Here is a 24,041-nt window from a genome sequence, read left to right as displayed (position 1 = left end):
GGGAAGCAGTTGTGAACAGCCTGGCTTCTCCTGTGCTGTCCAGCTGCTCCCCACGCATTGACAGGGACCAAGCTGAGGCAGGAGGCTGAGCCCTGCCTGGGGAGCTGAGGCTTCTCCCTGCAGGTAACCAAAACAAACTCTGGTTAGTTCAAACCCTGCCTTGCCGGTGCAGGGTCATCCCCAGCACAGTTAATCTGTTACATGGGGCATTCCCCAAGGTAAAATCCATTCCTTGACAAAGGGCAAGTGCTGAGGGAACGATCCTGTCCCTTTCAGCTGCTCGGAGCTGGAAGGGTGGTGCCACCAGACACAAAGTATTTCATCCCTGTGATGATACAGCTCTCATTAACACGTCGGGGGTCTTGCTGAATGACTATAAATGATTGCTTTTGCAATAACCAGGCGTATTTATATATAATGAGGCTGTTTGGTGGCAGCCCATTGTGGGTTGAGATCATGGCGATGCATCCCTGAAACTGGAGCGCAGTGGGAAACTTCAGCTCTGCACAGACTCTTGGACAGTGCTAAAATCTGTTGTATTGAGGCTTGGAGCATAAAGTATCTCTTCTGGTTTGATCCCTTTGTGCCTTGCCTTGGGAGGAACGTGGGCAGTGGTGATGCATTTTAATATATGTATCCATGAGAGAGGCAAGGTCAAAAAAAGGCTTGTGCTGCAAGCAGGAGGCAGAGGTCTGGAGCTGCAGCACTGAATTCCTTGGAAGAAAAAGGGCAGGTGGGTCAGACAGTATTTGGCCGGCTTGGCGGTGATGTTACTGGTGGCTCTCTACATGCCACCGTCTTTCACTGCTGCCCAGAGAGCAATAGCATGATGGCACGTAGAAAAACAAAGCACTGATGGACCTTGTGCTTGAGGGAGAGGGAAGCGTGAGCAGTACTGGCAAGCTGTTTGAGGGCTGAGAAATCCTGGGGCACAGACTGGGCAGATCTCGGTGACTGAAACTGGTGAATTTAACCATGGTGTAGATGGCTATCTGACCCACAGATCCATTTAAAAACTACATTTACTTTAAAAATAAACTTCAAGCTGGTGTTGTGTTTGTATTTCACAGTTATTTGCCAAAACAGAGGGCTTTTTCTCATTGTTGGCTAACAGTAGAACCTTGGTGTTTTGAATAAACACAGCCTTGCTGTTGAAATTGGTATTGGCTTTAGTTATAAAGTTAACTTTGGTTATAACTAAAGGATCGCTATATGCATTTGAAGCAGGTGTATCATTTTAATGGGTGCCTATTCAATCTTAATATGACTTTCTATTTTTAAAAAGTGAAGGGACATTTGAATAGCTGTGATTTTTGGCAGATTGTGTTTGGGTGGAAATTAAATTCAGCTGAATTGTTTTTCTTGCACATTCAACCACATTGTATACTGCCCAAATAGGAGCACTCATCCAAACTTGTCTTGCAGTTAAGAGATATATTAAGTCAAAGGGTTGCAGCTGGACTGACTTGTTCCAGGCACCACAATGTCTTTCAAAATTTTAGAGATATGAGGCCTTTTTCTTCCACTTTGTTTCAGGCCAGAGAAATAGTGAAAGCTAAAATGGAGCTTTCCTGTGTTTTGGGGCATTTGAGACACCCAGGAAGGGGTTTTCCTGCAGAAGCTGGGTGCTCCTGGTCAGTGACTGCAGTCTTCTGCCTTCTAGTTGAAAACATTTTCAGCAAAAAATAACCCTGCTGTTTTAAAGAAGACTGGCATCGCGCATGACAGAAATAGCCTGGGGTTTTTAATTAGCCCTTTGCCCTTGACCAAGGAACAGACCTCTCTTGTGCTGCAGGCTTCATCTGTGGGCATGTATTTCTTGCTTTAGCAGCAGTATCTGTCCCCCAGCTCTGAAATGATGCTGGGAACACTTAGACCTTCCTCTGCATGTGGCAGTGAGGAGCTGGGGAACTAACAAGGAAAGGCCAGGTCCTGCTGCTGGGCTGCTGGAGCCATCCTGCTGCTTCCACCAGGTCTGTATGAGATGTCCCCAGCTGGCCAGCGCTGTGTGTGATGCGGGAGAGGTACAGCATTAAGGTATGTAGATAATGAGACCCATTTAATTAGCTTCACTGGTGTTTACTCGTCCCATCAGTGGGCTGGGCCAGGAGCAGCTGCAGGCACGGCTGGTGGAGTGGCTTCATCCATGGAGCGGCTTCATCCACGGGGTAGGAATGGGCTGGGAAGCACCAGAGCTTGCCAAGCAGGTCTGGTGCTTCTGAGCCTCGGGGCTGGAACGTGGACAGGCTGAGCAGTGAGTTAGTCATCGTCATCAACCAGGTTGCGGCTGGTCATATATAAACCTTTCCCCCGTGAGAAGTCTCAAACGAAGAGCTTCAGTGCCCAAATCTCCTTATTTACCTATCTTAATCCTGTATCTCTTGTGCTTCCCTCATAAGCAGCACCTTGGTCAGTCGTTTACACGGAGAGATGAACAGAAGCAAAGTTTTTCGTGCGCATGTGCGCTCCACTTGGCATTGGCCCCGCAGAGTAAGGAAATGAAAACACTGCAGCCACGGACACAGAGAGGTTTTGTCAGCTTTCAGGGGTGTGCAGGTTCTTGAATCGCTTCCTTCTTCTTACAGGCTTTTCTCATTAAACTCGGTGTATTTATAATAACTTAAATCTCTTGTGTTGGAGAGGTCAGGCCAGAGTTTGCACTGGCTTACAAGAGGCTGTGTAAAGTCAGGGTAAGGAGCCCAGCTATGTATATGTTCGTTACTTAAACGGGACTAGGGCTTGTGGCCTTGAGCTCAGTCCCCTCTTTGACTGTGGGCTCTTTTGCGAGTCCTGACAGTCTCAACTCCTTCTGCCAGAGATTCCCTGGCCTGCTGTGTGCATGCAAGGAAGCTGCTGTTGATTTTACACGTAGAGGCGAGCGCAGGTTGTGCCTGTACTGTGGTCCAGCACTTGCTGTAGCACTGGTAAAGCTGCCATCTTAATTTCCATGCTTGTCCTTACTGGCTTGCCACTATAAAATATCCATCCTCTTGGTTTTGTTACCTTATTCTTTTCTGCTTCTTCCCTCTCTCTCCTGGAACATAATCTTAGCCCTTGTCTGCCAAGCAAGCCCTCTTATTCCTGCCTTTATCTCCATCATGGTCTGGCTCCTGCTCAGCTGTCTTGGGAGCTCGTCTCCTGCTCAGCACCAGCACAGGAGGGCAGGAGGTGGAGGTGAAGCATGAGAGAAATTAATGACTGAGCAGGGAAGGGAACAGAGCAGCAGAATATTTGCTGGTATTTGTGGCACAGCTCTCAAATCTTGGAGCCTCTGGGACATTTTACACATGGGTTTGGGTTAGTAGAAGAGATTGATGCTGACCTTTCCCCAACCTGAGCTCACAAGTGACTGTACAAGTATATACATGAGGGTTGGGTTTTTTTCCCATAAGTTGTAGTAGTCCATACCATTTCACTTGCTGCTTTTGTTCTGGGCATTGGGAACATGGCAAAATCCAGGACAGCAGGGTTTGTGCAGGGTAATCCAGGCACAGGGGACAGCATGGGCAGGGCTTCAGGCACACCTACGCTGACCAGTGCAGAGACAAGGCTCTCCAAAAGTGGTCCTGCCATTGCCGGGCTGGAGCAAGTCTTGGAAGCAGTTTGACTAGATATTTGCAGCAATATTTTAAATTGGGAAGCTTGGGCAGAGCAGACTTGACTCTGCACCTGAGGCATGCAGTGCCAGGAGCTGACCACATGTTAAATGTTTGTGAGTCCCAGTCATCGTGCAGGCGGGCACGCACAGCGAGCAGCTGGGTGGTCAAGCTGGGTTTGAAAAAATCTTTTAACAGCATTTGTGGCAGTTGAGTATGCTTTTGTTTTAAAAGGAAAAAAAATCCTGCTTGCTTATGTATCTTTTTGTAGTGCCCAATTCCTCCTTGTCTTTTCTTTGTTTTCTAGCCCACTCTGCCTTGCCATGTGTCAGGAATTTTGCTTTCTAAACTCCCAGCCATTTGTATTTACTGGGTGTGAGAGCTCTGGGCCTAGACAGAGAGGCAAGGCACTTTTGGGAACTGCAAAAACCCTGAACACAAACATTTTTGTTAATAAGCTGCCTAGACATGAAAGAGTGATGAAGGTTTTTGAAGGGAAGTGTAGAAGAGAAGGGTTTCTTGGATGACCTGGCAAGTAGAGGACCTGCTGTGCCAGCTTGTTTGTCCTAGCAAAACAAAAGTCAAATGAGAAAATCTTGCTGAAGTGGGGAAAAAAAGGCAGTTCCACACAAGTTTGGATGGGCATAGACTGGTGTGAGTCAGGTTAGACTGGAAATTAAGGCGGGGGGAAAGCTTTGAACCAACAGAGAGAGGTCATCAGAGCAAAGACCTGTGTAACTCAGAAGAGGACAAAATATTGTGTAGTGTCTGCAGCTGGGAGATGTGAAATCGGAGATGCAAGAAGCCCCTGCCAAGCCTTGCTCCATATGGATCAGGAATGCTCTTCAGAGGATACAAATGGGAGCAGGTACAGCACAGCTGGTGAAAGTGAGCCTGCAGAGATTTAAAGATGAGCCATATGATCCTTTGGGTTATAGTGAAGGGGACTGGCTGTGAGCGTAAGCTGAAGGTATGTGACGGGTGCCGAGAAGAAGCAGGAAGTTAACCTGTAAGCTGGTCATTGGCTCAGAGGCCAAGCTAGGGAAGAGGGAACGGGCAGCTGTGTCACCCAGATTTTAGCTCTGAAGAAATATCGGAACCTGGGACTGGCGTTGAGCCTTCACGGCTGTGCGCGGGGCATCCTGGGATCAGGCAGGTGATGTGGGATCGGTGATTGCCAGCGGTTAGCTGAAGCAATCTGAAGCAGGGCTGCAGGGAGGATTCCCCGCACCAAACTGCTGGGAGAAGCAGATCTGGGTTTGGAACCTGTGTGTGCAGTTTAATACCGAGTTGATTTGTGTAAACATGTGGTTCTGTGGACCTGGCTGTTCTCTGTGAACAATCTGCCCACTCTTGGGTTGTAACACTGTTTTACCTTTGCCCGGTTGACCATTTGTGGCTGCTTATGAGGCTTGAAAACTGGATTCAAAAGTTTGACTTTGAGACAGGCTGCTGTCCTGTTTGCAAATGGGAATTGTCCAACTTTTAGCCCTCGGTTACCGCTGGGCTGGCAGAGCTGTGCCACAGTGAATTATCTGGACTCTACAGTCAGCAGTGAATGGTGCTGATCTTTCCTCCTTCCCTTGTTCTCTCCTTTTTAGGTAGGAGACCATAAATTCAGCGCTCACCGGATTGTTCTGGCAGCTTCTATCCCATACTTCCATGCCATGTTCACCAATGACATGATGGAGTGCAAGCAGGATGAGATTGTCATGCAGGGGATGGATCCCAGGTAACGTCCCACAGCACGGGAGCAGGGATATCCAGAGGAACCGTGAGCGCTCTGCAGGCCTTGGTGTTGTGCATGCAAGGCTTGAAAGCCTACCCTCTGTGTGAATGGCATTAGAAAAAATTTTTCTGTTAGTAGGGTCCCATGCTAGCTTGAATTCAGTGGATTTTCTGCCCTTTCTCCCCCTTTTTTAGTGCGCTTGAGGCTCTGATCAACTTTGCCTACAACGGTCACCTGGCCATAGATCAGCAGAACGTCCAGTCCCTGCTGATGGGGGCAAGTTTCCTTCAGCTGCAGAACATCAAAGATGCTTGCTGTACTTTCCTCAGAGAGAGGTGAGGCGCTGTCTTTTGGCTGAGCTTACTGCTCCTCAACAGCAGCAAAGTTTTAGTCATCTGTGTCAGGCTTGGGAGGATGTGGGATGTCTCCTGCCAGCATGGTGAGGAGGGCTGCGTCTCCCGAGGCTCACCATTCTCATTGCATATGAAATAACTTCTCTGGCTTGTGAGATGCTACAGCTGGAACACAACAAAAGGCCTTGGCCAGCCGTGGGAATTAATACCTAGAGCAAAACAGCGCGGACATTTCAGTTTTTAAGAGTTAGCTAGCCAGTTACCCATCACAGTGGTTGGTGTGTGACTGTCTCTACCACTAACGAACCCATCCTCGCAGTAATTACCCTTCCTGCTGCTGCATGTGGAAGAGGGGAGAAACAAAGAGGCTCAGCCAAGGAGCTGGACAGGAAGCTGTGGCAGACCCATAAATTGGTCCCAGGTTTTTCAGTTCCCTCACTGGTGTTTGCCTGCAAGACTCTTCCAGCAGCATGATCTGGAAACTGAAAAACTGGGCTATCCTTTGGAAACGTACCACACGCGTTTTCAGATCATGCCAGGGAGTCTTATGTGTTTAGTTTCCCCAGCCTGACTTCTCTGCAGCTGTTCAGTGCATTCCATGGTGTGATATTAAACACATCTACCAAATAAATGGAACATCTCAGCCACTTACTTTTCTTAACTTCTCAATAGAGGTATCTTAAAATCATGGGCTGGGAACTAAAAAATGTTTTTCCTCGGTGTTTAAGATGCCTCAGTTTTCCATCCTCCTTGCATCCTGAGTTTCTGCAGTTTAAAATTATGTAAGATGACAGAGCGTTCATTTTTCTTGCAAAAACATTTTATTTGAGGTACTGGATATGACACCAAGCCAGGAAGAGATGGGTTGCATTGATTTTTGAGTCCCTGCTAGCTTGAGGTGGTTGTACCTGTGTGTAGATTAAGCAAGGTGATTTGGTTTCTCAAATTTAGCAGCCACAGTTCTCCCAGATCTACCAGGAGCAACTAGGTGTCCTTGGTGAAGACCTGGATTTGAGGGCTCAGCTGTCACTTTGGTTAATGACAAGAAAATTAGTGGACTCTGACCGTCCTGAAGAGCTGGAACCTGCACGCTGAGCTCTTTCTTAAATAGAATGAAGATACAGGATATTTTTAGGCACCTGTGCACAGACAGGTCCATAGTACTGTAACTAAGTCCCATGTGAGCCCTGAGAGTCATCTTCTTGAGAAAGTAATCTTCCCCCCGCCCCCGCAGTGCTATGTATTTGCTCGTACCACAGTGTAGGGCAGTAACTGAGGGCATTCCCCCCCAAAGCAGACACAAGCGGTGTCATGTCCTCACGTGCATCTGGATGCCCCTGTCAACAGCTGGGCCTCATTTTTGCAGACCATTAGACACTGAAACCATCATTTTCCCCACACAGGTGGCGTTTAGTTAAGCATCTGATGATTTGTGCCTCAAAATAAGACAGCTATCAGCTGCTGGAATGGTGACATGCCTGTACTGGGCAGGGCTCCTTGTCTGGGCAGGAGTGTCCAGGACATGTAGGCGTTTCTGTAGAGCACACGGCTGTAATGAGTACATCTTCTCCAGCTTCTTTTGTGCCACTGAGCAGCTTTACACAGTAGCTTTGGCTGTGCCAGAGGGGCTGGGATCTGGAGTGGTGCTTCTCACTGTCTAACCTCCAACTGCAAAAGCAGCTTTGGTGATAAAGCCTCCTTAATCGCAGGAAATGGCTTTATGAAGCTGTAACAGATGCTGCTCTGTAATACTTGGAAAAGATGTAAGATGAAAAACAGATGTGTGACTGGTATTTGTGCGATGTGCTTGAATCCAGCTTTGTCCAACATTGGAGTGATTTTTTTTTTTAAAAAAAAAAAAGTGCTAGATGCACAGCCCAGGCACACCAAGATGTGGGAGGGAGGGATTGCTGTGCAGAGCCTCCCGTATCGCCTCAACTGACAGCCTGCAGCCTTCACACAGAGCCAGCTGAGTCTGTCCAGTGGCTCCTTGGCAGATCTGAGGTGACGTTTTTAAGTTGTGGTTTCCATCCTTTGGCTCTGCTGTGGATTCACCTTCAGATCTCTGTGTAGATATGTTCATCAGGGAGCTGGAACCTGCCATCGTTGAAGAAGACACAGTATGGCTTTTGCTGCTTCGTGTATCCTCAGAGGCTTGCATTGCTTCACTGAACCCATTTGTAATTCTTCCTATCCTTCCATTAAACTGTTGTTATGTTGCTCTCCTCTTCCCCCCTTTCCCAGGCTTCACCCGAAGAACTGTCTGGGAGTGCGGCAGTTTGCAGAGACCATGATGTGTGCGGTGCTCTATGACGCTGCCAACAGCTTCATTCATCAGCACTTTGTGGAGGTATCCATGTCCGAAGAGTTCCTGGCACTGCCTTTTGAAGACGTCCTAGAGCTTGTTTCTAGGGACGAGCTCAATGTGAAGTCTGAAGAGCAGGTGTGTATCTGGTGTAGGTGTCAGCCAAGGCAGTTTTTTCCTCAGAGGGTTTCTGGTTGCTTGGGAGTGGAATGGGATATGACCCTATTCCTGGTCTGGATGAAGCCGAGAAGGTGTGCTGGTGCAGTGGGGAGGTGCTAGGCAGAGCTGTGATGACTCCCTGAACCCCACTTGTCTGTGTTGTCAATGTTACCTTGTGCTGAGAAGTGCCCGTTAGAGTTTCTCAGACAATAGGTTGTGCAAAACATTGGTTTAAGGTGTTTTGATTCACCGGTGGAATCTGTTGGGCCCTGGTCCTGGGGAAGAGTGTCTGAGGGTGTTGGCAGGAGCAGGGAGCCCTTCCTCACAGGGCTCATGTTCAAGTCCAGAGGACTGCTTTTGAGGCATAAAGAATTTGCTGCAGCATTTTATAACAGATGTTCCACTGAAATTGTCATCACAATCCTCCTCTAGATTGGCTTGTTTCTAGGAAAAACCGGAAAGCAGGGCTGAACAGCTTTAGGGTGTTCCAGCAGCCTTGAGAATCCATCAGTGGTGGGCCGACAGTCTGCAGGAGAAACAGAGCCTGTCCCTGAGCCAGTAAATCTGTCCTGCTCTTTCTGAGGAAGTTACTAAGGAGGTGACAAACGAGAAGCAGACCTACAGCTATGTCCATGTAGGGAAAGAGAGTGCTTCATTAATCAGGCTGTCTGGAATGCCCCTGAAATGGGGAGTGGAACCTGCTTCACATTCCAGCTGCATTGCTATATCATACCACAAATTTGTCTCTTGATGTTTTTTCCAAGTGGCTTGTTTGTGGAGCAGGTAGGAGTGCAAAGGGTCTGCCCCTGGTGACATTTCCTCATGCACTGGCATCTGCCAGCCCTCCGTCTTCGGAAATGGCAGTATTTCAGCGCAGTGCAGCTTATCTGCTCATCATAAAGCACCTTGTAGAGCAGTTGTGTTTTGGGGTTTCTTTAAGCTCACCCTGCTGCTGTTGCAGAAGTCCTTTTGCACTAAAGCCTCAGGAATGGTGATGTGGGAGACTCCGTATCTCCACAAAAGAACGACTTTGTAATTTTGTTCTAGTCCATGGTACTACTGGACTTTTCTCCACCACCACAGGCTGCAATAAGAGACCACCCAAAGCAGGTGTGTAATAGGGCAGCTGGCCTGTGAGGTGGTGGCCATGACCCCAGTGACCGGTTGGTTCTCCTGTGGCTTCTGGGAGATCGATACAGGTTTAAGATCTCCCCGAGCTGAACCTGTGAACAGAGGTGAGGCTGCAGCGTGTAATGTTGGCCTTAGAGCGTGACCCCTGGTTGGTGCAGCTGCTGGGGACACTGTGCTCAGTGAGAGCTCTGCCTGGGGTGACAGTGACAGGGCTCAGATTTAGTCATCTGGATGTAGGCACAAGGGTGTGGAAGGACAACCTAGCTCGGGCTTTAACTGTGAGAGTCCTCTTAACCGAGAAGTACGTGTCTGCAATTAAACTAGTCGCCAGGCTCAGTCTGTAACCTGGAGTCCTCCAAAACACGGCGGGTGAACGGTGTTTTGAAGAGGTCTGTCTCTCCAGTGTCTGCGAAGGGAGCCTAGAGGGACCAGCTCATCTCTAGACATCTACTGTGTGGGCATCCAAAGTTAACTGATGGATCCCTCTCATCGAAACTGTCCTCTGGTTTTTCGTAGAGCAGCACCCTTCTCTTTTCTTCCCTGGTTTCCTGATTTTTGACACTAAACAAACAAGGTTTTGCATTCTGTCCCACCTTTCCCAGCTCCCTCCTCTCCCTGCAAACACTTGTACTAAACATCCCATCCCACAGGACAACAGATCAGTATTATGGCAGACTAAGCTGGAGGCAGAGGTAGCGATGCCAAAGCCAAGCCACCCAAGCATCACGCAACAGGAGAGCCTTCTGGTGCAACGTGGAGCATCCCTGTTCTGTCCTGAAATAGTGTGGCCTGAGATAGGGGAAGGTCATTGTCAATATGTGGTTTCTTCTCCATCAGACAACTGGCAGTAGTAGGAACTTGCAAAAAAACCCAAAATAATCCCAAAATTGTAACTTCCTATGCCTCTCTTCCGGCAGGTATTTGAAGCTGCGTTAGCTTGGATACGGTACGACCGAGACCAGAGAGAGTCATTCCTACCTGAGCTCCTGTCCAAGATCCGCCTGCCCCTTTGTCGGCCTCAGTTTCTCACTGACCGCGTGCAACAGGATGACCTGGTCCGCTGCTGCCACAAGTGCAGGTGAGGCTTGGACACGGGTTTAGAAACCACTGAGGAGAGGGTGGCCCTCAGTGGGGTTGAGGGAGCAGGGATGTGGTTTAGCAGTCTTGGAGACTGGATTTTTGCTCTGTCTACAGAAAGAGAGAATTTCAAAGCGCCCTCCTCAATTTTAACCTGGCAGCAGGGCCATGTTGCCTTCTAGAAGTGCTGGAAATAGTGGGGGGAAAGTCAGTTGCTTAAATCTGCATCTGACTTAAGACGGTCAGATTTCATCATATCAGCCAAGCTCTCTAATTATTTGGCTTTGGTTTCAGGGATCTAGTTGATGAGGCAAAAGATTATCACCTCATGCCAGAGCGCCGGCCACACCTCCCAGCGTTCAAAACCCGTCCTCGGTGCTGTACATCGATTGCAGGATTGATTTACGCTGTTGGAGGACTTAACTCAGCAGGTACCTTGCATATCCGCTCCCCGCAGAGGAGAGCAGTGTAGTTTTCATGATGGGATAGTGAACTTCCCTCATGGGAAGCATTGAGCAGTGTCTCCTCCTCTGTGCAGCACATGGACCCCTCTGACATGCTCAAGGTGGCTCTTCCCATAGTTTAATGTCTTCCAGCTAGGAATTCCGTCTAGCCAGGTTTATTTAGGTCGGTATTCTTGCATATCTTAAAGATATTTTGGAGATGGTATTCTTGCCCAATCGCAACAAGCAGAACTTGGAGGTATCTAGGTGATCACAGCCTGGCCGGGGCTGGAAGGGCCCCCTGGAGCCCCCCCAGCCCACCCCCCTGCTGAAGCAGCTCTCCCAGGGCAGGCTGCACAGAGCCACGTCCCGGCGGGTTGGGATGGCTCCAGAGAAGGAGACCCCACAGCCTCTCCGGGCAGCCTGTGCCAGCGCCCGGCACCCTCCGGGGAAAGAAGTTTGTCCCCAGGTTCCGCAGGAGCTGCCTGTGGTGCAGCCTGTGCCCGCTGCCCCTTGTAACTGTCTGCTGGAGCCTCAAACAACCCGCTTAACCTGGGACGTGGGCTCTCACTAGCGGGTGCGTGCCGGGCACCTTCGAGTCATCCCGCTGGGATCCATCCCGCTGGGATCCACCCCGCGGTCACGCAGGACAGGGCTGGTTTATCCTGCAGAGAAGCTGCAATCCCGGGAAGCAGCGACACCAACAGCTGTGCCGCTGCAGAGCTCTGCTGCCCCTGTGAGGCTGTGAGGCCCCACTTCCACAGCCTGGGACTTGGGGTTGGGTTCAGAGCAGGGGCGCCCTTTGACATGCTCCATAATCTTTTTGCGTTGTGGAGTGCGGTTTACGTGAATTTTTCAGAGCAGGCTCACTTTGCAGGTGAGTAGAGATGTGGCTGGGAAATGCCTCTGACTCGACTTTGATGTGGGAGCAGGGAGGCTGGGGTAGGATGTGTCAGAGAGATCCCCGATGTCTCCCTGGAGAAGAGCAGGCAAAGTCCTTGTGCAGACCCACCTTTGGCATCAGCACAGAACCCCTTGTGCACCTCCGCTACAGGCGGGCTTGCTAGAACGGTGTTTTATCAGGTCTCCCCCTTTTAATTTGAGTAGCAAATTTTTATGCAGGTGACTCGCTGAATGTGGTGGAAGTCTTTGATCCCATTGCCAACCGCTGGGAGAAGTGCCAGCCGATGACGACAGCCCGCAGCAGAGTCGGGGTAGCGGTGGTGAACGGACTGCTCTATGCCATTGGCGGCTACGACGGCCAGCTGAGGCTGAGCACCGTGGAGGTTTACAACCCAGAGATGGATTCCTGGTCCAAAGTGGAAAGTATGAACAGCAAGCGAAGGTAGGTGTGGCTTGCTCGGTGGGAAGGGGACCTTTGAAGCAGGAGGGGGCAGGGGGTGGGGAAGTGAAGTTGTAGGAAGGCTGGAGGCATTGGGTGGTGGTGGGTGCTGAACGAGAGGTTCATGTGTGGGGAAGGAGGCAAAGGAGAAGGAGGAGTGGAGCAGTATGGAAGCAGGTGGGGTTTGCTTGGCCACCTTTGGGGCACTCATGCTGATTCTGGGTACTGCTTGCCGGTAAGAGGGGAAAACTCAGCAGCCCAACAGTTCTGTCTGTGCATCACGGCACTGACAAGGAAAGCTGTTAATACCTTGGTAAGTGAAGTGCAGCTGAGCAGCGTGGGCTGTAAGCTACAGAGATGTTGATTTTCATAGAATCCTAGACTGGTTTGTGTCGGAAGGGAACGTAGACCCCCCAGTCCCACCCCTGCCACACGCAGGGCCCCCTTCCCCCAGCCCTGTCCAGCCTGGCCTTGGGCACTGCCAGGGCTGGGGCACCCACAGCTGCTCTGGGCAGCCCGTGCCGGCGCCTCACCACCCTCACAGGGAAGGATTTCTCCCTCAGCTCTGATCTCCATCTGCCCTCTCTCAGTGCAAAGCCGTTCCCCCTTGTCCTGGCGCTGCAGGCCCTTGGGAAAAGCCCCTCCCCAGCTTCCTCGCCGGCCCCTTTGGGTGCTGGAAGGTGCTCCAGGGTCTCCAGGAGCCTTCCCTTCTCCGGGCTGAACAGCCCCAGCGCTCCCAGCCCGGCTGCACAGCAGAGGGGCTCCAGCTCCAACAGTTTTGGTGGTGTTGGGGAGTGAAATCAAACTAAAAAGAGTGGTAATTTTCTGCTGGTGAAGCCTGTAAGGGTTTGAACTGGAGTCCCAAAGGAGGTGGTCAGAGCCTTGTTTCTTCATATTGTGGTCCTAGATGGTAGGTTAAGCACTGGAGAGCACTGTGTAAGAAACTGCTGTCCTGCTAGGAATCAAATAAGTCATTTTACCATCACTGACCAGTGCTGGCATCTTCTTTCCCTACCAGAAAGCATAAGAAGCACAGCTGGGAAGGAGAGTAGTATTTTTATCATTTAGGGAGTTAAGTTGACGTCTAAGCAGAAGGTGTCTGTGCTTGATGAACAGAGCTGCGTGGTTCCCGACCAGCCTCGAGACCACTTTGTGGTTGGGTTTGGGAGCTTGACCCTGCGTTACTTTGAAAACCACCTCTTACGTTGTGTGATCGTCCTGTCCTCCCCACCGCAACACAGTAGCTGCCTCCACATTTAAACATCTTCCTGGCATCCAGGGTTTCTGCTGCAGTTCTCTGCACTCGCACCCGGTCACTAAGAGTTGTCGAATTGTTCACTTTGCTGCAAGCTTTGCACAGCACATCTTTACCGCAGTGGTTTGTCTGGCTTGGGTTTTTTGTGGTCTGAGACGTTGATTGCTTGGGAAGAGCACACTGCAAGCGGCTGAGCACATGAAATCCTGGGCCCAAGGCTCCCATTTGTAGCAGAATAACTCAGGTTTTCCATAGCAGTGAGGTTCCTGGGAGCTTTTCCCACAGTGAGAGGCAGCTGCTTTTCCAGGATGGGGTTGTTCTGCCCTGAAGCCAGGCAGAACAGGTGTTGGATGCTCTTGTGCAGGGGAAGATGTCAGTTATTGCACAATCTGGTCAGCTCCAGCTGTGGTGCTGGGGTTTTACCGCTGAGGATCATGTTGCCAAGCTTTTATGAGAAGCTTTGACTACACTTTCAAGGTGGGATTCAAGCCTTTTGTCTGAAGCATCTCACTTGATAGCCTTTTTGAGTCAAATATGTGGCTTACAAGGTGCAATGACAGGGTCAGGCACCTTGGTTTAACAAGCCTCACGTTTGACGGCAGTTAACGCATCTCCTGAGCCTGTGGAGCAATGTCCATCACCAGTGTTATCTCTGACCAGCAGCAGTGGGGAAGCCCTTCATGGGAAGCCAGAATTGCTGGGATTTTCACCCATGATCTGGGTCAGAATCTCTCCCTGTGTTTTTTGTTTAGTTCCTTTGATCAGGAAAACGGGGTGTGCTTGTGCCACAAGCGTCGCTGGTGACCTGTGAGGCTCAGAGCTTGGGTGGGATTGAGCGGTTGAGCAGCCTGGAGGTGAAGCCGGGAAAAAGGAGGGGGCTGGGTGGGGTGGAGGGAGGCGATGGCAGGCAGCAGGCAAGGCAGGGTGTGCAGATGTACCGTGTGACATGTGGCAGCACCTGCGGCTGTCTCAGGGGGTCCTGCTTTTGTTACAGTGCAATGGGAACAGTGGTGCTGGATGGTCAGATCTATGTATGCGGTGGATACGACGGAAACTCGTCCCTCAACTCTGTGGAGTCCTATTCTCCAGAAACAAACAAGTAAGAGCTCTTCATGCCCTATGGATTATCCCTCTGTTTGCTGCTAGAGTAGTGCCTTGCTGTGGCACTGCCAGGTGTCCAGGCTGTAAAAGGAACATGGTGAACGATGCAGAAAAGCGTTTGTATCTTGACAGTGGAGCAGCATCTGTCTCTGCAGGAGTTTGCCTGGATGCAAGCAAATGGAACCATGATTTAAATAAAACAGGCGGTGAAGGGAGGGCTACGGGCACCCAGTGCTAGAAAATGAGATACAGTTGAATAATGGGGGGGGGGGGGGGGGTGTGTGCTGTACCAGCAGAACCCTTGCTAACCTCTCCCCTTTCCTGGCAAGGTGGACAGTGGTGACCCCCATGAGCTCCAACCGCAGCGCTGCTGGCGTCACAGTCTTCGAGGGCCGAATCTACGTGTCGGGAGGGCACGACGGCCTGCAGATCTTCAACAGCGTAAGTCTGCAGGGTGCGGGTTCCTGCAAGCCTGGCACAGAAATAAGTCTACTGCTGGTAGCCAAAGGGTCGGGCTGGGGCTGGGAAGGCTCTGTGCCCTTTCCCTGTGCACCCAAAGTGCCGTAAGTGTTTGCACGACCAAATTCTGTCATTTCCAGGACCCTCCTTCTTGCTCGGGAAGAAATGAGCTAGCCAGGTACCCACTGGGAACTGGGCTGGAAGTGCTGCTCTTGTTCCCCAGTGCCAAAAGGATTGAGCTAGTGCATTTTGTTGTCTCCCAGTTTCCTTCACTTTCTAAATAATTTTATCGTTGCACCCCTGTCCCTTTTTGAGCTCTGAAGTATCCCAGATGTCAGGCTTTTCCCTCTGCTTTCTGTGCCTTTTCCATGGCTTCAGCTTTAGAAGCAGATTATCTTTGAAACAAGCTTCATAGCAGGAGGAGTTGGTACGAGGCCAGCTTGCCTTCTTCCACCTGTGTTTCAGTTTGCCTGTTCTCTAAAGAAAAACCTGATGTGGAACAGAAAAGACTCATTCATCTCCTCAGGAGTGGAAATGTGGGGAGCTGTATCTGAGCTGGGTCTGCTGCTAACACTCAGCTCTCAGAAATTTGTAGTAAAGGGTTTGCTGGGAGCAGTGAGAACTATTTCTGCCTTGCTCAGCAGATTGGGGCAGGCTGTTGTCTGCAGCCTGAAGTACCCCAGAGCCAAGAACTACAAATCTGCTTCTCCAAGCACATTCCTGAGCGTGCCAAGTTTGGAGCAGTGCTGGAGCCCTTGCAGAAGGGGTCCATCTAATGGTCTCTCCAGAAATGCAAGGGATGCAAAATGGTGGCTGGTTGTATTTTTTTTTTACTGCTCCCCGCCACCCCTGCCGAGGTGCCAGATAACCCATCTACAAACCTACCGACAGGAGAATGCCAGCCTTTTCCAAAAGTGGCAGAGGTTACTGTGCAGAGGAAGGGGGGAAAATCCTGCCCTTTGCCACGGGTGCAAGATGTAGGCTTGAACTGCATCAGGAGCAGTGGTTGCCTGACATGAGAAACTAGAAAGTGTGAACTGTTACAGCTTAAATCTGATGCCTGGGCAGAGTGAGGAGCCTCACGTAAGGTTAGGGGACACTTAGGGAATTGCTAAGGACAGCTTAGACGTGCATCTCTTGGGTCTGAGAGAGCTTTGGCTGGTTCTGCCTTGGGGCATCATGTGTGCGTGAGGAAAATTAATACATTAGAATGAAGACAGAATCCTGTGGCAATTGAACTTTTAAGTGAAGGGTGTTCGATCCTTTTGGTGCTGAGGCTCAGATACCCATTTAAAACACCACGCAGAAGGTGATGAAAGGGGCAAGAGGTAGAGGGAGCGTTTTCAAAGCTGCATTTGCCATGGTCTCTGAAGCATATCGGGTGGGGAGAGCAGTCTCTTTCCCCAAATTTGTCCACTCCAGCTTGACGGTGAGTCACTGGGCTGTCAGAGGGAGCAAGGTGAAATGCAGTGGCTGGTGGGATCCAGGATGTTAGAAAAGCTTAATAACAATACAAAATCTGAATGTGTGAAGCTGAGACACAAAGCCCGCATTCCCTGGCCAGCTTGCACTTGCATGTTGAAACATTCTGTGTGATCCGTGCCCCACGGTAGGTCCCGAGCAAGGGTCCCTAACACCGTGTGCTCTCTGTCACTGCAGGTAGAGTACTACAACCATCACACGGCCACCTGGCACCCGGTGGCCAGCATGCTCAACAAGCGCTGCCGCCATGGAGCCGCCTCGCTGGGCAGCAAGATGTTTGTCTGCGGAGGGTACGACGGGTCGGGCTTCCTCAGCATCGCTGAAGTGTACAGTTCCATGGCGGATCAGTGGTACCTGATCGTCCCCATGAACACCCGGAGGAGCCGCGTCTCCCTCGTTGCAAACTGTGGCCGTCTCTATGCAGTGGGGGGTTACGATGGACAGTCCAACCTCAGCTCAGTAGAAATGTACGACCCGGAGACAAACCGCTGGACGTTCATGGCCCCAATGGTGTGCCACGAGGGCGGGGTTGGCGTGGGCTGCATACCTCTCCTGACCATCTGAGAAGGAAGCGGTCGGGGGGGCGGGGAGTGTCTTTTCAAGGACAGTACAGGGAGAGGGTTGAAGAGTGTTCTGTGCTGTGATACCCGCAGAGGTGTGTTTCTGGGTGCTCAAGTGTCATTCACAAACACACATGCACAGACAACTTGACAAAACAATCCCCACCCTTGCCTTCTTGGGCTGAGGCTCCCAAAAGATCAAACGTTTTGAAATATGGTGCATCTACAGACCTGCTCGCCTCCCTCTGCCACCCGTTAGCCACAGCTCCGAGCCAAGGCCAAGCGAATCCCTCCACTGGCTGTTGGTTTTCCAAACAGCCCTGCCGTCTGCTTTCCGCTGCACCTTGGGGAAGTGCTGTTGTAGGCTGGGGGAGGAGGGCAGGCTGAATTGCGACATAAAACCGGCTGCTGTAATGACTTTGGAAATACAGCTGCATCTTCTGTCAGCAGCAAAATTACCCCAATACCCCCAGGGCTCGGTCAGCAGCGATGTTTGGGTGTCGTGGAGGCTTGCTGCTGGCCATGGGTGGCTCTCACCTGGCGTATTGAAACAAAAAACCCACCGACATCAGTTCTCAGACCCCATTCAGGCTCTGCGTTTTAAGGTGCTGCTTACACAAGACATCACTGGCTTCTCAAAGCAGAGCTGTGCTTTCTTCAGCTCGATGGGGAAAACTTCTCCACAAGAGCCGCATGATGGAGAAACTAGGAAGAGGAGATCTGGTCGGTTAAACCATTGAATCGTTTTAGCAAGCTTTGGAGGGGAAGGCTGAACGTTAAATGACACTAAGCAACAGTCTTAGGATTTCAAAATGGGAAATAGGCCAAGATGTTAGTTATGAAGATGTCCCTTAAATTAAATACTGAGATATTTTCAAAGTTGATGTTTAGGAGGCAGCTGGAGCAGAGGGGGCTAGGATCTTTCAGGAGGGGCAAAAAAATAGGTGTTGAATTTGTCAGCTCGGGCAGACCAAGCGCTGTGCTTGCACGAGGAGCTGCGGTCCCTGGGTGGGGGCAGAGGGACAGCTGCCCAAGAGGGGCCGCTTCGGGCAGGGAAATCCCCCATAGGGACGCAGGGTGAGCACCTCTGCAAAGGGCCGGCGGCATATCGCACGTTGGTGGGGCTGGTGCAGCTGTGGCATGGGCCAGATCCACACCCTTGGTCTTTCCTGGTTTGCTTTGCTGCGAAAGGTCTTTGCGGTAGGTTTTGTGCCAGGAAACTTCCTGCAGCAGGGCCGGAGCCGCTGCCTGGCGTGAAGCAGCACGGCAGCTCCCTGCCTGGGCACTCCTTGCCTGCATCAGCGCTTCTCTTGCCCGAGTACGAAACCCAACGGTGGGCAGGTGGGGACAGGCTGCTGCTCCCCCACCTGCTCCAGCAGGACAAACTCAACACTAATCCTGCCAGCAGCAGCAAAGGGATGGGGATCTCACCCCCTGCCCTGCCCAGTCCCAGTGTTTCGGGGGGCTTGGAGCCTGTCTCTCCTGTCCCCTGCCTGGCTCTGAACTGGGAAGAGATGGATGTTCATCCCAGCCCATAAATCCGGACCCCCCCAAACTTGTTTGTAACCTGACTCCCAGTGTCATTTGGGATTTTAACTTTGGCTGTATATGTGGATGTCTATATATTCAGGTACTATGTATATTTTAGGTATATATAATGAGTATATCTGGCTATAAATGTGATTTGTCAGTATATATCTTATTTCCTCCATGTACATCAGCTGCTGAGTTCACTGGAGGGGGAATTTATTTGGGGGTTCCATGCTGCTAAGACTCTATAAAAAGGAAAAAAAATAGCCAACCACCCACAAATACTGGGATTACAATTAAGTCTCTTTTTTGGGCTGTAAATTGCAGGAATAACTGAGCCGGCGCGGCAGTGTGGGCTTTGCAGAAGGGGCAGCCTCTGGCCTCGCGGGGCAGGACCACACGGTGTTCCTGTCTCTCTGCCAGTGTTCCCCAGCATCGAGTGCTGCTGCAGGGAGTCGTGTAGCTCATGCTCTTGTGGACCTGCCTCATCTCCCTCCCCACAGCATCTTCTCTTCCCCAGGACACGTCCTGATGGTCGCCGTGTGCAGAGGAGGCTTTGAGAAGCGTGGGGCTGCTCTCCTGGCATGCTGTTTGTCCCATCTCCCATCCCTTCTCCTTCCCAGCATCTCCCAGCCGGGGCTTTGTGTCTGTTAAGAACACAAATATTGGCTCAAACACACTAGAAAGTCTTTCTTGCAAAAGCCAGGGTGTGTTGATGACCCACAGGCTCCCAAGCTGATGCTCAGCAGCACAGTGGTCCCAGGGCACTCAGCCATGCTGCTTGGGCTCCCAGGGTTTTGTTCCACAGGGCTTTCTTTGCTTTTCTGTTGTGGAGGAACCAAAGATAAAGGGGAGCTCCTGGCCCTTCAGCAAGGCTGCAGCACCTCTGTCCCGGGCCCCAAAATGCTGGTGTTTGTAAGGGAACAGAAAAATCCTGAATTTTGGGGAAAGAAGCCCTGGTCATCCAGGAAATTTAAACTGGGAGAGTGTAAGCCACTCTGTGCAACCCTCAGTAAATCCCTGTGTCCTCAAATTCAAGGAAACCCCCAAAATTTTGCAAAATGCATTAAGGATCCTCATCATGCCAGCATGTTTATGTGTCTGCAAACCACGCTGCACTCCCTGCCACGGCCCTCGAACCTGCTGTGCTGTTTCCCCCTGCAAACACCCCACCATGTCCCCACCCCGAAAGGGCACTTTTACTGCCACTTAACCCTTTTTATATTAAAGCCAAGAGAAATGTCTTCCCTGGCCAGCTGGTGCGGTGTCTTTGGGTGAGGTCGGGGGGGGGGGGTTGTTCTGGGTGAGATGGCATGATCTCTGTCTGGGCACAGGGGTCAGCTCAGTCTGAGCTCTGAGCAGAGAGAGAGGATTTAAAAAACAAAACAAAACAAAACTGTAAAGAAAAGGGAGAGGGCAGGGGGCTCCTGTTTTTTCTCTCCGTGGGAGCTGGGAGAATGTTCTTGCGGGACGTCGAGCGTGGCTGGATGGATCCCAGGGGCATAAGTTGTACCATCTTGCCCTGAAATTGGGAGCAGACGAAGGGAAGGGGCCACTGAGGGGGATCTCAGCCTCACCGAGCCTCCAGCATCACCACCATCTCCGCCAGGTCCAGGCAAGCGCCTGCCACGGCGCCGTGCCAAGGAAAACACGGGCAAACCGATCCCCTCCCCATGGTGGTGGGGCCGCTGTTTATCCTGGAGGCGAAGCTGGCCGAGCTGGGGGCCCCGAGCCGAGCCGGAGCTGGTTCCCGAGCCGGAGCTGGTTCCCAAGCCGGAGCTGGTTCCCGAGCCGTCCCAAGGCTTCCCACGGCCACATGGCGCTGGTGCTGGGAGCCATGCTGCTGGCGGTGGGTGCCGCGGTCCCCCTGGGGCTGCCGGCTCCCCGCGACCTGGCTCGTTCGGTGCTGGAGACCCACGGGCAGGAGCTGAGGCTGCTCAAGCTGCTGGGAGTCACCAGGACGGTAGGACTGGGCGGTGCGGTGGGTGCAACTGGGTGCCCCCAGCTTGGGCACCCACCCTGGTGGGGACCCCTTTCCCCGCCGGCGCTGGGAAGCCACCGACCACTCCATCTTTTTTCTCCCGGCAGACGTTTGACTGGGGCACCCATTTCAGCATCAACTTCACCGCCCGACAGCCTGCCTGCCCCAAAAACCTCCCTGAGCAGCGCGGTGCCGGCTGCCAAGCCCGCCCGGGCAGGGTGAGTGTGGGACCGGGACCCCCCCAAACCACGGAGGGGGCAGAGAGGTGTCCCCAAGGTGCTCAGGGTTCATATGTCCCCCAGGTACAGCGATGCACGGCCCAGGTCTCTGTCTTCGCCTTCCTGCCCGACGTGCCGCTGTCGATGGTGGAGTGCAGCCGGGAGCCGGTGAGACCCCAGCACTGGGGTTGTGTCCCCCCCCTCAACACTTTGGGGATGTTCTTTGGTGGCAGGTGAAGCCCACCCTTATTTCTCCTATTAGCAGCCCGGTGGCAGCACCCAGCCCCACTCCCCTGGCACTCCGCGAGTCTTCAGCACCAACCCGGGTCAGCCATCATCATCATCATCATCCTTGCGGCCACCCCCACGTCCTCGGACCCCCATCGGCAAGTCCCTCCCAGGGACACCCCGCCACCCCTTGTCCCCAGCGGAGCTGGAATAAAGATATTTTGGGGTTGTATGTGTGCATCTGTCGGGGGGGAGTGACAAACTGGGGGGCTGGGGAGCCCCCCCCAGTGTTGGGCAACAGGGATGGGGCAAGCCAGGGGTTGCACAAGCCCAGGGGGCACCAACCCGCCACAGGCAATGCACCCCGATCTCTGTGGGTCCCTGCCGGGGGGGAGTGGGGATGGTCCCCACGGGGGGCCCACAGCCCCTCCATGCCCACCCAAAGGGCTGCAAGGGCTGGGGACACCTGGGGAGCAGGGCCGTGTCCCCGAGGGGGACCAGACGTGTCACCATCTGCAGGTGGAACATGCTCAGGGCCCCCCCAACCTGTGTTCCCCCACCCCAAAGAAAAAATCTCCACTCCATGGGCTGTTTGCAGAGGGGAGGAGCGGAGCCCCGGGGCGGGTTCCCCAACTGCCGGGGGCAGAGGATAAAAAGGGACACAGGGGTAGCCGTGGGGACAAGGATGCTGAGCTCCTGGGTGCTGGTGCTGGTGGTGCTGGGGGGGGCCTGTGCCCTCCCGGCCCCGTCCCCCCTGGCCTACACCCAGGCGCTGGCTCAGGCTGTTGACTCCTACAACCAGCGCCCCGAGGTGCAGAACGTCTTCAGGCTGCTCAGCGCCGACCCCGAGCCCGCCCCGGTGAGTGTCACCCGTTCGTGACCCCCCACTCGTGACCCCCCACACTTGTGACCACCACCCCGCTCATGGACCCCCACTTGTGGTCCCCCACTCACGATACCTGGACTCAGGCTGCTCAGTGCCACCCACCAAGCCCACCCCAGTGAGTGTCACCACAACGCATGACCCCCCCAACCCACTCGTGACCCCCCGACTCAGGCTGCTCAGCGCCAAACCCAAGCCCACCCTGGTGAGTCGTGACCCACCCCCCACGATCCCCTCACTCCTGACCTCCCACCCCAACTGCTCAGTGCTGACCCCAAGCCTGCCCCATTGAGTGTCACCAGTTGTGACCACCCCCCTTCATGACGGCCCACTCATGTTCTCCCCCCACTTGTGACCCCCGCGTTGTGATACCCCACTTTTGATCCCTTACTTCGGCTGCTCAGTGCCAGCCACCAAGCCCCCCCCAGGGAGTGACCCCCCATGCATGATCCCCCTGAATCTTGACCCCCCCACTTGTGATCCACCCCCCACTGGAGACCACCCCCCCCATGATCCCCATACTCCTGATCTCCCACCCAAACTGCACAGCGCCAACCCTGAGCCCGCCCGGGTAAGTACCACCCACCCATGATCTTCCCCACTTGTGCCCCCCACCCACTCGTCCCACCCACCCACTCGTGCCTCCCACTCACTCGTGTTCCCCACCCATGATCCCCACACTCCTGATCCCCCACCCTCACTGCTCAGCACTGACCCCAGGCTCACCCCTCGGAGTGCCACCCCCACGTCATCTCCCCCACTCCCAACTCCCACCCACCCGTGCCCCCCACCCACTCGTGTCCCTGCAGGGGGTCGAGCTGAGTGTGCTGCGGGGGCTCAACTTCACCATAATGGAGACGGAGTGCACCGCCGGCACCCGGGTGAACCCCGACGACTGCGACTTCAAGGAGCATGGGGTCAGGATGGGGATGGGGATGGGAACACCCACCGGGGGGTCCTGGGGGTCCTCACTGGTGTCCCTGGGGTGACTCTGGGTGTCCCCTCTTCCAGGTCATCAAGGAGTGCTCGGGGCCGGTGCAGTTCCTGCAGAGCTCCCCTGAGATCGACCTGCGCTGCAGCGATGCCTCCTCCAACGTGAGTGGGGGGCCAGCACCCACCCCCGCACCCACTGACCCGGATGGGGGCACCCATGGGTGGGGCATTGGGTCTTGGTGTCCTTCCTCCTGCCCCACAGCTCAGGGTCCGCTGTCCCCAAAAGAGACACCACCCCAATGGCTCCAGCCCGCGGGTGGTGGAGGGTGGGATAGGGGGTCCTGGGGCACCCGCAGGGTGCTGGGTGCCGGGTGCTGGGTCCTGGGCAGGGTGCTGGGTGTGGGGACATGGGTGTGGGGTGCTGGGTGTGGATCCTAGGTGGGGTGCGGGGTGTGAATCTTGGGTGCAGGGTCCTGATGGTGGGGTGTGCAGGGTGCCAGGTGCTGGGCACAGGATCTCAGGTGCCAGGTGTGGGGTGATGGGTGCGGGGTCCTGGGCAGGGTCCTGGGTGTGGGGACCTGGGTGCAGGGTGCTGGGTGCAGGGTGCTGAGCAGGGTCCTGAGTGCAGACATGTGAGTAGGGTCCTGGGTACAGGATTTTGGGTACCATGTCCCACGTGTGGGGTGCTGGGTGCTGGGTGAGGCGACCTGAGTGCAGGGTGCTGGGTGCTGGGTGCAGGGTCCCAGGTGCGGGGCCCACAGGTGGGGTGCTGGGTGCCAGGGAGCCCCCCTGACCCCAGTGACCCCGCTGTCCCCTCGGCAGCCGGTGCTCATCCAGCGGGGCCGCTTTGGGCGCTTCCTGAGCAGGATCCGGCACTTTCGGCCCCGGATCAGCTTCGACGTCCGCGCCAGGGGCAGCATCCGCCTGGGCTGACCCAATAAAGGGGCCACTGCGGCCGCTGCATGAGCCGGGCTCCTCACTGCCTCCCGCGCGCGGCACGGGGAAACTGAGGCACACAGGGCTCCTCTCCCCACACCAGCCCCACGCGCGGTCCTCACCTGGGGGTAAATGGCTTGGCCTGGAGCCACACACGTCCCACCCTACATCCCCCCCATGGCACCATCCTCCCCACAGCATCATCCTCCCCATGGCATCATCATCCCCATGGCATCATCCTCCTCACGGCATCTTCATCCCCCCCTTAGTGTCATCATCCCCTCTGTGGTGGCATCATCCCCTCCATGGTGGCATGATACCCCCCATGGTGTCATCCCCC

At 53.5% G+C, this 24,041-nt stretch overlaps 2 protein-coding genes across 3 annotated transcripts in view; both read left to right on the top strand.

Moving 5' to 3' along the window:
• Positions 1-19,766, top strand: part of KLHL18 (kelch like family member 18) — a 29,235-nt gene extending 9,469 nt beyond the window's left edge. The window contains exons 2-10 of one of the 2 annotated variants that reach the window (XM_055710179.1): positions 5,198-5,328; positions 5,520-5,660; positions 7,923-8,121; positions 10,191-10,351; positions 10,645-10,781; positions 11,916-12,138; positions 14,385-14,489; positions 14,821-14,932; positions 16,610-19,766. In XM_055710179.1, coding sequence (XP_055566154.1) covers positions 5,198-5,328; positions 5,520-5,660; positions 7,923-8,121; positions 10,191-10,351; positions 10,645-10,781; positions 11,916-12,138; positions 14,385-14,489; positions 14,821-14,932; positions 16,610-16,996 — 1,596 coding nt within the window. In that variant the 3' untranslated portion in view covers positions 16,997-19,766. Of the gene's footprint in view, positions 1-5,197; positions 5,329-5,519; positions 5,661-7,922; positions 8,122-10,190; positions 10,352-10,644; positions 10,782-11,900; positions 12,139-14,384; positions 14,490-14,820; positions 14,933-16,609 lie in introns of both variants that reach the window. The other variant, XM_055710178.1, reaches the window with a different exon arrangement.
• Positions 19,767-21,612: 1,846 nt separating this feature from the next.
• On the top strand, positions 21,613-23,731 carry LOC102053768 (cathelicidin-2). Its single transcript, XM_005442412.3, has 4 exons — positions 21,613-21,808; positions 22,642-22,749; positions 22,844-22,927; positions 23,588-23,731. Exons 1-4 carry the CDS (start codon positions 21,635-21,637, stop codon positions 23,696-23,698), a joined length of 477 nt encoding a protein of 158 aa, XP_005442469.1. The 5' UTR covers positions 21,613-21,634; the 3' UTR covers positions 23,699-23,731.
• The last annotated feature ends 310 nt before the right edge of the window (positions 23,732-24,041 follow it).

This window comes from Falco cherrug, chromosome 4 (genome assembly GCF_023634085.1).
Source record: "Falco cherrug isolate bFalChe1 chromosome 4, bFalChe1.pri, whole genome shotgun sequence".
Taxonomy (NCBI): domain Eukaryota; kingdom Metazoa; phylum Chordata; class Aves; order Falconiformes; family Falconidae; genus Falco; species Falco cherrug.
This window is presented reverse-complemented; position numbering and strand designations above follow the sequence as displayed.